The sequence below is a fragment of the Berghia stephanieae genome, chromosome 2, assembly GCF_034508935.2.
Source record: "Berghia stephanieae isolate SIO BIC M18660-M18661 chromosome 2, UCSD_Bste_1.3, whole genome shotgun sequence".
Lineage (NCBI taxonomy): Eukaryota > Metazoa > Mollusca > Gastropoda > Nudibranchia > Aeolidiidae > Berghia > Berghia stephanieae.
The window spans coordinates 40,978,973-40,992,298 of record NC_088361.1 but is presented as its reverse complement, the minus strand read 5'-3'; the positions used below and the strand labels follow the sequence as shown (position 1 = coordinate 40,992,298).

The 13,326-nt window shown below is 33.4% G+C and overlaps 1 protein-coding gene across 1 annotated transcript in view; it reads left to right on the top strand.

Moving 5' to 3' along the window:
* The window catches only part of LOC144964883 (sialin-like), a 41,222-nt gene extending 33,610 nt beyond the window's left edge, over window positions 1-7,612 (top strand). Inside the window, exon 10 of the mRNA XM_078899614.1 lies at window positions 510-7,612. Coding sequence (XP_078755740.1) covers window positions 510-938 — 429 coding nt within the window. The 3' untranslated portion in view covers window positions 939-7,612. The remainder of the gene's footprint in view (window positions 1-509) is intronic.
* The last annotated feature ends 5,714 nt before the right edge of the window (window positions 7,613-13,326 follow it).

Sequence of the window (13,326 nt, the reverse complement as noted above, 5' to 3'; positions counted from 1 at the left end):
CCAAGTTTTAAAAAAAATCACTACAATTACAATCATCAAATACATTTTATGTTCCAACCATATTATTGTAAATGGTCCACTATGTTTAGACCTCTACTTTATGATATTTTTTACTTTCTTGAGAAACTTGAGTTGTTTAGCTTAAAGATGAAGACAATCCTTTTGTGGTGATTTTTTATATAAATGTAACTTTCTTTATTTCTTCGATAACAAACTGACACAAAAAGACCAAAACAATGAGTCGTTTAAAATATCAGTAACGTTTGGTCGAATTGATCACAGAGAATTATTCCATGCATATTTTGAAATCTGAAAAGGTGTGTCTGAAGATTTTGTATAATTAATTGGTTCAACCGTTTTTCCCAAAAATGGGTTGTACTAATAGGACGTCTACATTTCATTTTCTATATCTGGTGCTGGACGTTTCAATCTGTAAAATGTTACGTTCTATTATTCAAAAGAATACAAATTCAACGATAATTCAAATTTCTCTTTATTTTCAATTCTAGCCAACACAAGAAAACTGGAGATCAGTGTTTTACATCTCATCTGCTATTTATGTCTTTGGCGCTATTGTATTTTTTGCCTTTGCCAGCGGAGATGTACAACCATGGGCATCTAATGTTGTGGAGATAATAGTGGATTGTGAGAAGACCGATCCTGAAAATATGTCACTCAAACCGACCCAGGATACAGATGAAATGGAGAGTGAACTTTGTATTACAGGAGAATCTCACTTGAACAAAAGTGAAAGCGATTCTTTGTTGGAATCCATGTCTCAGCCATCTTCCTCCAACAACGAAGACTCTCTAATTGAAGTTCACGACACGATCACCAGCAGCATGTCTATAGAGGGGACCAAAATTCTCTTCTCTAACGATTTCAAAGACTCGGAGGATGAACACAAAGCTTTAACGGATGGAATTTCTCAGGCATAGATGTATTGAAAAAATATCGTGTATGCCTACTACGTACAGAAAATCGCACGCTGTTTTGCCTTGATTAATAAACTGCACTGAAATGTCGAATAATTTATGATGTATGTATATATATATGTATATATTTTTTGAACTACTATTGATACCTACAGATCTGTTTCATGCCTTTAGCTTTGGGCAATCTATCGTTAGTGAAATCGTTATGGTTATTACTATTATATATAATTGTCTGTTGTTTCGTACTTCCTGTGATATTTTGGTGTTGAGATTATCGTGGTGGTTTGTAATTGCAAAGAAGGTGTTTATTTCTGTGTCTGCATGCGGATGTGAATTCATTTCTTTTTGTTCAGTGTAGCCCTGTTCTACAGATCTGTAGGAGTCAATAGTAGCAGGACTCAATAGTAATTCAAATGTTTTATTTATATATATGTACCGGTCCCTTAATATTACAGTCGAGCATTTTTATCTCGTGGTTTTTATTTTATCTTCTTCTCTTCTTCTTCTTCTTATGCCCGTCACACCTAGTGGAGCATAGGCCGTCGACAACAATCCTCCATCTTCCTCTGTCCTGGGCCATCTTCTCCAACTCTCCCCAGGTGTGTCCCATCCTCTTCATGTCCGCCTCCAGGTCTCGCCGCCAGGTGTTTCTAGGCCGCCCTCTCTTCCGTTTTCCCTGGGGGTTCCATCTCAGCGCCTGCCTAGCGGTGTTATTGGTTGGCTTCCTCAGGGTGTGCCCAATCCATCTCCATCGGCGGCGTCTGATTTCGTCTTCTGCTGGCATTTGAGATGTTCTCTGCCACAGGTCTGCGTTGTTGATCCTGTCTGGATTTTATACCGTTATATATATATATATATATATATATATATATATGTGTGTGTGTGTGTGTGTGTGTGTGTGCGTGCGTGTGTGTGTGTGTATCTCAGTTGTTAACCTTTATTCTCACCCTTGCCAGTTTGTTATTCCAATATTACGTAAAATACTCTCAACTTCAATTGTGGCACAAATGTAAATGTAAAGATTATTATCGTATCAAAATATTGTGAGAATATGATACCCACTGGGCGAAACAGCCATTCACGATAATCCCATAAACATGGAGATAAACGCCTTATAAAACTATGTTTATCATACTTGCTTCATAATCTTACTTCTTTGACTTGTTCAAAGGGCCCAGCTGTTGCTACTTATATAATTTATAAAAACCCACGATATTTGTCATGATCACAAATTGACATTTTTTAAAAGTTATGGAGAAATGGTTCCAGTGACACGGGATGAGCTGTCATAGGTTGACAACATCATATGATGTCGCTGAAAATAACATTCACAAAGATAATGGGTTATAAACCTTTGGCAATGACAATCCAGCAACCGCGACCTAGAAATGTGAAGTTATTAGGTTATTAAATGTGATGGAAAAGGTGGTCACCCTGCCACCTAATAATGTTGTTGACCCAGGACATTGACCATCAAAGAGTGCAATCCCCAACGTCCTTCAGAGATTGGTCATTTTTAACTTCATTTTAAGGAATCCGGCACAATTTCCGATTCCCGGTGTTTTAGAATCAACATCTGTTGACGTGGAGCTTTGGAAATATGTCACTCGTATATAACCTTTACGTTAGACATGTATTTGCCATAATAACATCCTATACTTCTTGGATATATTTTTCTCATTGGAAATGAAACGAGTCGGATTCACGTTTAATCCTTGTACATAACATTAGATATGTAGAAATTGATATGTATATTATATGAATTCAATATCCTTATTCTTCATCAACTTCCTTTTGCACGAAAAAGCATCTAAAGTTGTCAACTTTTCATTCCTAACAATTCTTGTCTATGTTTTACCTTATTCTACCAAAAAGAACTGGAACTGGAAGAAATGTTATCCACGTATCCAGACATCGAAACTTTATTTCTAAGCAATTTCTGTACCCATGAACTCTACCGCATCAGTATTTCTGACAAAAAAAAATTCTATCGTCATCTTACCTTGAAAATTAATGCATTTAATGAATGACTTTATTTGTATAGAAGTATTTCAAACACATTTTTCACCATTATCTCTTTAAATGCAATATCTTCACAAGACATGTGTTTGTGTGTGTGTGTGTGTGTGTGTGTTTGTATATTTGAACAGAATGTTGGTTAGTATATAGACAGCGTGTCCAAATTATTGAGAACACTGAGTTGTTGAAATAATCTCTTTGGTAAAAAAAATAATGTCAATACTGAGCCGTGATTGGAATTACGGATTAGATATATTGAGACAGGGATGGAGAAAAGCCAGAGATAAAGAGAGAGCTCTATTATTATAGCTATAAGATCCGATATTTTGAGTGCAAAAGAATACTATCAGATATCTGATTGGGTAGGTTTGTAAAAATGCGTTTTACAAGCCATGATTGTGATCTAACACAACGCCGGGAGTTTTTCGTTATAACTGATAGACTTTTGTAAATTGCTTTCCACTATCCTCTTTGATGCTTTGTGATGCTTTACTTTATCCAGTATTCTGTGATTCGAAATCATCACATCGTGTTTCATCGATATATTTTAAAACGTGTCTGGCCACTTGTGTGTTTTGTCACTATTAATAATTATGATCTTATAATGTTCTCAAAATGTTATTCTTGCCAATAAAAATGTGTGCTTTTTGTGGTGCTTTTAAAGTTGATGCTTACAATTTTAAAATTGCTTGAATTTTGAACAATAATCTGTAACAAACGCCTGTTTAAACGGAGCCTTAAAGCTGTAATCATTGTCTTAATTAAACAGAAGCAGCGATATTTGATCATTTTATAATACGAGTACAATAATATTTGTAAAATATAAAGTTATTGGATTTGATTTGTAATAAAATATGTTTAACACATTGTACATAGATTGCATTGAACTATTGTTGGCAGTTGACTAATAGATTGCATTGAACTATGTTGGCAGTTAACTAATAGATTGCATTAAACTATTGTTGGCAGTTGACTAATTCTGTGACGTAGACGGTATTTTTTTAGTTTCCGAAAAAACAAAACCCAACAACAACAGCCCCACAGTTTTGATAGAAATATATGTTATATTTCGGATCAAACTGTGATAAGTGAATGTCTGAAGTAAATGGTTGTTGCCAATTTAACTCTGATACTTAATTTTAAACATTTCGCTGAAATGCGACTCAGTATTTCATGTATATATAGATATAGAACATTTTCAGCAATGTTTCGGATTTTTGTGATATTCGTGTAACAGCTCATTTTAATCGTTTTCAGTACAATATTTGCATCGGGTATTTAAACATTTTAAAATATTTAAAGTTAATGCGGATTGTCCTCACATGTCCACCCTAACGTAATAGAATGCGAGACAAGCCAAAAAAAAAGACATGGCGAAGGGCAGAACAGGAGATCAGATGCCAGAACACTGGTCCTGGGAATTTCTGACCTGTGATAAAGAATTATGGAGGTTCTTTATTTCTGCCTAAGACACCTGGGTGTTATAGACAGTAATAAAAAGTTAAGTTTCGCTTGCAACGTGTTGTTAAAATTTGACAAAACCGAAGAGGATACGTCAATAAGCGTTTGTTGCCTTGTCTTGTCCTTAAGTCGCAAACTTCCTGCATAGAAGATAATCGCGACTGTGATATGATATGATATAACATGCCATGTCACCCTGTTTTGCATTTCCCTCTTTCTTTCATTGTTAATGTTATGGTCTTTGTTTTAGAAACCACTTTTTAGATGCAGCTTTTCGGCGTTTTCCAGAGGCTGAGACTGTATTATCCATTGTATTAGTTTTAAGCAGATGAGTGCGTTCGGACTTATTGAATTGACCATCGATTGTACAAAAACAGTGTCTAAGACATGATAGGCTTTTGCTTCAGGCAGGTTGAGACCTATTTGTTTGTCAAAATTCAATTACTGATTAATTGACTGGAATTTTAGAGCCAGGTTTGAAATTTTATTCAGATAATGTAATATTCCCTTTGTATGTGTTATCATAGTATGAACTTCAATGATGTTTTGATCTACCCAGAATGGTACCTATTTATATCCAGAACGAGTTAGTCAGAAAAGAGTAGACACGCCATTGATTCTCAGAGCAATTTCTCACTAAGTGTAATTATACTGTAACTATATAATAAGATCAACTCAGTGCACTGTACAAAGGATTGAAAGGGTTGAGTTTACTTTCTAAATTTCTTTTTATTTCATTGGTGAGGTTATATTTCAACAAATTCTGGTGAGGTTATATTTCAACAAATTCTGGCGAGGTTATATTTCAACAAATTCTGGTGAGGTTATATTTCAACAAATTCTGGCGAGGTTATATTTCAACAAATTCTCCCAAGGAGAACATGTCGGATTGCAATTAACCAGTTAACTGCCATACTCTGGAAAAACTCGTATTTAAAAATTTGACCAGAAAATTAGTCCTTCAAATATCGATCGATTTAAATGGCCCTCATCTTGGCAACATTTCACAAACCCGAGACTTGTGAAGTCCCAGGTTTGAGAGTTTTTCTAGAACACGGCAGTTAACTGGTTGATATCAAACGGATCACTGATAGATTGCCTTGTTCATCCAGCCAATGAATACATGAGCAACCTTTACCTTTCACAGCAACGATCGTATACTAATGTTACTTTTAATTCAGAAAAGTGAGTGGAGCAGGAACTTATGTTGATAATAACAAGAAATGAAGTGAGTAGGAAAGAGTGCTAGAAGACAATAGAGAATATACATTTTGCGGCGATGGGGGCTCGAACCCCGAGAGCTGTTCTCCCCCCTCAGGCGGAGTTGTCGTAACAGTAAGGTCGCGGGTTTCACCCCCAAATGCCGCGAAATTTTGATTCTCTATTTATTGTCTTCTGGCACTTTCCTACTCACTTCATTTCTTGTTACTAATGTTACTACAATTTATCCCAAAATGAAATAGAAATTATTTTGTGGACTAATCATATATTGTAATTAGTTGATATAAAGCTTGTTCATTTGTATTTATTTAATCTTCATATTATTTAATCTAAATGGCAACATATGGTGAGTCGTATGTTAGAATATAAAATGTATTATATTAATCAACATCTGTATTGACAGTAGTTATACAACGAAATATAAAAACACGTACTTATATTTAACAACAGCTGCAACGCATTACTTTGTAAGTGAAATTATTCAAAGGAAAAATAATTTTAGATCTAGAGTTAAAATAGTTCAGAAAAAAAAAATAATTTATACAACACGATACGTTTATTTCGAGGATCATTTCAATAATTGCAATTCTCAAAATTGTTATTGAAATGGAAGACTACAATGGACCCGGAGTTTATCCAGGTTTTTATAGCGTGAAACGGACAATAGCAATTGCTTGCTACCCTTTGGATAGGACGCCTGTCTATCGCAATGTACCTTCCAGATGTAACAGACACAGCTACCCAATCACATTGGGTGGACAGGAGGTTATAAAAAAATTCCAGTGTTCCCGGGATCGATACGGCCAGAAAATCCGTCCTTCAAATATCGATCGAAATAAATGATCGTCATCTTGGCATCAACTCTCAAACCTGGGACTCGTAAAGTCCCAGGTCTGAGAGTTGTTGCCAAGATGCGGGTCATTTAAATCGATTGATCTTTGAAGGACGAAATTTCTAGCCAAAATTTTACATACTAGTTTTTTAGAACACGGCAGTTAACTAGTTAAAATCAAAGACATCCCTTTGCAAGTAAAACGATTTCTCTACCAACTGAGCTATTCGGACCCCACAAAATGTATCATCTTGTCGCATTATTGTATGTCAACCTTATACACCCATGACGTGAAAGTGTGATCTCATTAAGTAATTGATGTCTTCTTCTTCTTTGTCTTCTTCCCTTTATATCTGTACCTTCAATTTTTGAAGACTCCTCAGAATTTTTCTCTCATTGAAAATTTGAGACTATTCCAGTGCTTCAATGTTGATATGAACGAGTACAAGTGGGCATCCACTCTTGAGCGGGCAACCATAAGTCCTTCAGGGGCAGCGTGGCTCAGTGGTACGCTCTTTGCTTCGTACCAAAAAGGTACCGAATTCGACCACCCGCCGCTGCACTGTCTGGCCTTGCGCAACTCACATCGCCCTAGGTCAATTTGAGGCGTTACACTGCGGCTAACGCCTGGGTTATTCCAGATTTCCCCTGAAATAGGCCCTAGAGACAAATTTCCCCTATGGGATGAATAAAGGGAATTTTATTTTATTTTATCTTTATTTTTTTTTTATAACGTGGATAGCTTCCTCATGTTTTGTTGAATATCATCGAGAGGCAATTTCAATTGGTAGTGGCCTATCATTTGAGCAATAATGTTTCAATCCTCAACCAGCATTTTCCCTAGCCTTGTCATATATTTAAATTGATATTTTATGATGACGAATATTTTTTCTCGAGTGTATGATTGATGCTAAGTCAGACCGGAGAGACAGACTGTTTGACATGTAACTCTCTCAAGAATGTTTTACTTTAATACACTACTTATTTAGATGAATTAATCTAAATTTCAAAATCATAATTTCCACAGCAAAATAGAGCGCACTAGTGATATAAAATCACAACACCACCAAAGCCAAGTGAATGAAAATAATAACGCAATAAATTGCTTTTTCTCTTTTGTGGCATACAATAATAATGATGATGATGATGATGATAATAATAATAATAATAATAATAATAATAATAATAATAATAATAATAATAATAATAATAATAATGATAATAATAATATAATAATAAATTAATCAATATAAAATAATATAATAATAATAATAATAATAATAATAATAATAATAATAATAATAATAATAATAATAATAATAATAATAATAATATTAATAATAATAATAATAATAATGATAATGTTAATATTAACAATACTACTACTACTACTACTACTACTACTACTACTACTACTACTACTACTACTACTACTACTACTACTACTACTAATAATAATAATAATAATAATAATAATAATGATGATGATGATGATGATGATAATGATGATGATGATGATGATGATGATGATGATGATGATGATGATGATGATGATGATGATAATGATGTTGGTGATGATAATAATAATAATAATAATAATAATAATAATAATAATAATAATAATAATAATAATAATAATAATAATAATAATAATAATAATAATAATAATAATAATGATAATAATATTAACATATACTACTACTACTACTACTATAATAATAATAATAATAATAATAATAATAATAATAATAAAAAATTATATAGCACTTTACTATAGTTTTGGCTCTTCAGTGTTTGTTTATCAAACTAAAGCAAATGAAACAAGCTAGCTCAAGATATTCTATAGTCTACTGTTGGCCTTTTACTATTGGAACAAAAACCTCAAAAATGTGGCGCGTTGCGTGTCTGTTACTCAATATACATTATTGAATGTCACTAGGATTTTTACCAGTGGTGTTAACCCTTCTACGAAATTGAATATATATGTTTTTTTATATCATTCAAACCATGAATTTAGCCATTGTTGACGATCTCTGTTTTCGTTTGATCAATTATTAACATTCCACTAAATAATCTACGTACATTATCAATTATAGTAATGTATATTACAGTAAACAGACAAAATTAAATGAAGTAACACTTGAAACGAAAAGAATAATGAAAACAAAATTGAACAGATAAAAATAGAATCCAATGCCGTCAATCCATTGTGGCATAGAACCTGTTCCACCATAAAGGTTGCAATCATTGGACATATCTGTTTCATTGAAGGCACTCTTTATTTGATCAGCCGAATACGTTTTTATTCTGGATCCGCCGTTTTTGGGGGGAATGCTCTATTTATTTTTTATTTATTTTTGATACTTGTATTGGGTATTCTTAAAGATTATGTAAAATTCAGTTTTAACGAGAATGGTTTATATAATATGTCTAATCATGATTAATCATATTGTACCCCCCCCCCCCCCTCTGTAATTGATGGCGCCCAAGAACTATGTAACTGCCTTTTCTTTAGACAGTATATTACTTTACACGTCGCCTCCGTAATTATAATTCAATCGAAGTTTTGATATTTTTATCCAAAGTCTAAAAAAATTATTCTGATGACGTTATGGAAACATCAGTCGTACAATGTAAACAAGAAATTATCTTGTACCTAGGTTTAAGAAATTGATTAATCCGAACGAAATCTGAGTGTGTAACTGGAATATGCAATTCGATGCAAATTCTTATGTAATTTAGCTTGGTTGTAAATGCCAAAGACAAACAACGCTTTCAGGGACGGGTTGCTGTTTCCAAGCTTGACTCTTACATTCAAAAAGTAGATTTACTCCCTAAGTCTGTAGAGTAATTTCCGTTATATGTTTGCCGTCTTTCTTAAGATAATATTTCCATTACAGTGAGATTTATTGGGATATTTCTGTGCTTTATCTATTACACAATATCTATATTCATTACTGCGGCATTTTGAATTTGGATAACCTGAAATATTCCAATGTTGAAAATGTCATAAGTACAAGAATGTATTAACTAATGTTTAATGATGAATATAAAACATTACATGTTTGTGTCGACCAATGCGTGTTGATCATATTCTATGCATAATAAATTTGTATACTATATTTATTATGTCAAATTCCTTGAAAAGCATTCCACTTTAAACGAGTTGAAATCATACTGCAAAAGCATATAAGACATTCAAGTTCAAGTCCATAAGATGCAAACGGCACACTGTGTCCATCACCGGAAATCGTATACACATAAATGTTACCTATCACACCACACCAATCCTGTCACTCAAGTCATTCAATCCTCCCGTTGTTTTTGTATTTGTGGAAAACGCGTTGAAATGATGTTGTGTCTGTAATGTCTATTATGTCATGTGGTAGTTTGTTCCATTCATGTATTGTTCGAGGGAAAAAGCTGTATTTGTATGTTTGTTCTTGTAAATGGCTCGTGGAATTTGTTGGTGTGATGAAGCCTGGTCAAGTATCTGTTTTTGAATTGTTAATGTAGATTGGAATGTTTATGGCTGGGTGTTTGCTTTTGACTGTTTTATGAAATAGATGTATGCGCGCGTTCTCTCTACGAGACTGGAGTGTGGGCCATCTTAGTTTGCCAAGAGTTGCTGTCAGACACCCCGGTCCTGTCTTGCAGCAATTTGTAGCAAATCTTGCAGCTTCTCCCTGAGTTTTTTCAATAGCTTTTATGTCCTTAATATTGTAGGAATCCCATGCAGTACAAGCATACTCCAAAATAGGTCTATAGGACTATATGTCTGTGCCTTTGTCTTTTGGGGACATTGAGGAAGATTTCTCTTGATGAAATGTAATGTTTTGAAGGCCTTTGTCACAATAAAGTGGATATGATGTTCCCACTGCAGGATGTTATTTATGTGGACTCCAAGGTACGTTATCCTATTTATATGTTTAAGTAATGAAGTCATTGTTCATTTTGCCAAAATAATATATATTACATCTCTCTTTCACAAAAGACAACATTTTCCTATTCTAATGTCGAGAAGAATGAGAATTGTTAGCATTCAACAGAAGACATAATCATGTGCTCAACCCTATTGTGTTCATGTTATCATCGATCACCTGTTCTTCCTAAACCTTCTTTAACTAAATATGTGACTAATCGCATCAAAATGGTATGATGTTAGGGTGAATCCTAGGTGTACAAATTAGCAGGTCTGACAACCGAACCTATTATGGTCCTAATTTAACATTACGTAATGAACGATATTTTGCGTCGTCTTTAGAGTATTTCCATTACAACAATACGACCATAACAATTTGGGTTATCAGACCTGCAATTAAGTACACGTCGGATGACGAATCTAATTCTTGAGAGTGGATTTTAACGTTAAACACATACACTTAAAATTTAAATAAATTACTTATTTTGAGGACAGTGAGTTTTGTTTCTAAAAATAAAAAAATAATCATTTTGACTTAAATCCAACTTTCTTCATATTGTTCTTTCCGAGATAATACCAGATCGACTCAACGGATCACATATTACATAAATTTTGTGATTCCTCTCATGTGTAGTGAAATATGTGTCTAATAATGAAGTCTTACTATGATTGTAACATGTTAATTTCATCACAATGAAGGTCGACATTATATGGTAGATACGTGTGGTGCTTATTTGATCTTTGTGCGTCGGTAAATCTTAAACTTAAAGGCAAGCACAGACTGGATCTTAACATCGATATGTACTTAAGAACAATTTGTATTGGCAATGCATTTCTATATCATTCCTCATCAAATTCTATTAATTGTAACCCCCAATTGTTATAAGACTAATGGATTGTCAGTCATAATGGTTATGAAAATCGATTAAAAGATGCCTGATTGATCCAGAAAGTCTATTAATTGTTGATAACTATGCTGATAGCTATTTACATATTTTGGATACAAAGATGACAATAACACTAGTCTAAATGCTTAGGTTTAAGTGATCGATTGTATTATCAAATGAGGCTGTGCCAAAGGTCTGTTTCGTGACATTCGCCACAAAAATGCTCCAATAATAAATTTTTTTGGACAAACTAGGGAAAAAAGAATGTCAAAAAAAGTGTGGACAAATACGCTACTGTGTCCACGCTTTTCTAACCTATGAGAAACTATTTTTGCTATTCTATTGAAGCTATAACCCGTCTTTGTTTTACTCAACTAATAGAAACAGATGAACATGTTATTTTCCTTAGTTTTTCTAGATAAATTAGTATAGGAGTATATGTTTGTTGCGTGTGTCACGAAATCGACCTTTTGGGAGAGTCTCAACTATTAATATCGTTATTTTTTGTTGTTGTCTTATAATGTTTGGGCCAATATTATTATAGGATAACTAACTAGACCTCATCAATATCCATAATTGTTATTGTAATGTAGTTAAAGCATCATATTGTGTGGGCGCTTGTGAGCGAATATTTTAACAAAATGCTTGTGATTGAAATCCTCAATGAGCTATATCAATCTAATATTTGCCACAATTGCTTTTGCATGTTAAGATAATATTATGATTTCCCAATCAAGAAAAGTCGTCTTGACTTATATCAATACATATATGATATTAAAACAAGCAATAAAAAGATAGGTTAAGTAACAATATATGTATAAGAGAATTGTGCAATAAAACTTTTAAAGGCATTCTTATCAAAATTATCGGGATAAAAAGATTAATATTTAAATATACGAAATATTTTTTTTAATTCACGGGTTGAAGTATATTATAATTTGTGGTTGAAACCCAGCTCCACACAGTGCATATTGCTCACATAGTGGTCAGGGAGGTACATAATGTGTCTTCTATCCCCCTATATCTGTTTTCCAACTTGCTTTCTGTCTTTGTCTAGGAATGATATTACTTTGTTTTGTCATGGCCCTGGCTGGGAGGGAAAGAGTCAAATGTACAGTTTTGGGAGATGATTTTTTTTCCCTTGTAAATCATCTCTCTGTTATGTATTGTATTATTCTTCCTTTTACATGTTTGATTCGTAAACAATTGAGTATGTTCCTCTTGGCGAGGACCAGTGCTTGTGTCTGGATGAGACATTTAGTGATCTGAAACTAAGAACACTGATCGTGTGCTCTTGGAATCTCCATCTCAATCCGTATTTGAACAAATCCCCCTTTGTCTTCCTTTTACTTGGGTGCTTTAATTGTAATTCTAGAACTTTTTACTATCCCATTTTCTTCCTTTTTACTGGCGCTGATATGACCTTAATGTGTTGCAAGCGCCGAAAAACCCTTAAAAACAACAGTGCATATTGTATACAGTCGGTCACTGTGTATTGAGGTCATGATCAAAGTACCGCTTAGTTACTTTATTTATTTTGTGAATAACACATTAAAAACATATTTTTCGTGAATTTTATATTCAAGCATCCCTTACAACTCATTATTGATCATATTAAATTATGCTTTTTACTTCGTTATACATAATAATTTTGTTATTATTCATTTCCGATAGAAGAAATATGACAAATTGTTAATTGTAAACTGATATTTTTTTAAGTAATACGGGTGACAGTTGAATATTTTTGTTGTCTTGCATCTAATTTTATTTTGTTTGGATTATCTGATTAGGCTGTGGTAAATTTGTAAACTTGAATTTACGAGTTCCTGTATCTTCTTCGGGATATTGAAAATACAAATAAATACATTTGTGCTCATTATTAAATTTAGTTGTCACTTTTTATTTTCAAATTACTACTTCAGATCCATGGGTCTTTCCTGGGAAAAGTGTTGGTGAGATTATTATTATTAGTAGTACGGTTAGATAGTGATATATCCTAAGAGCTTTAAGTATGTCCAGTTATTCAGGCATAGAACGAGCTGCGACAAT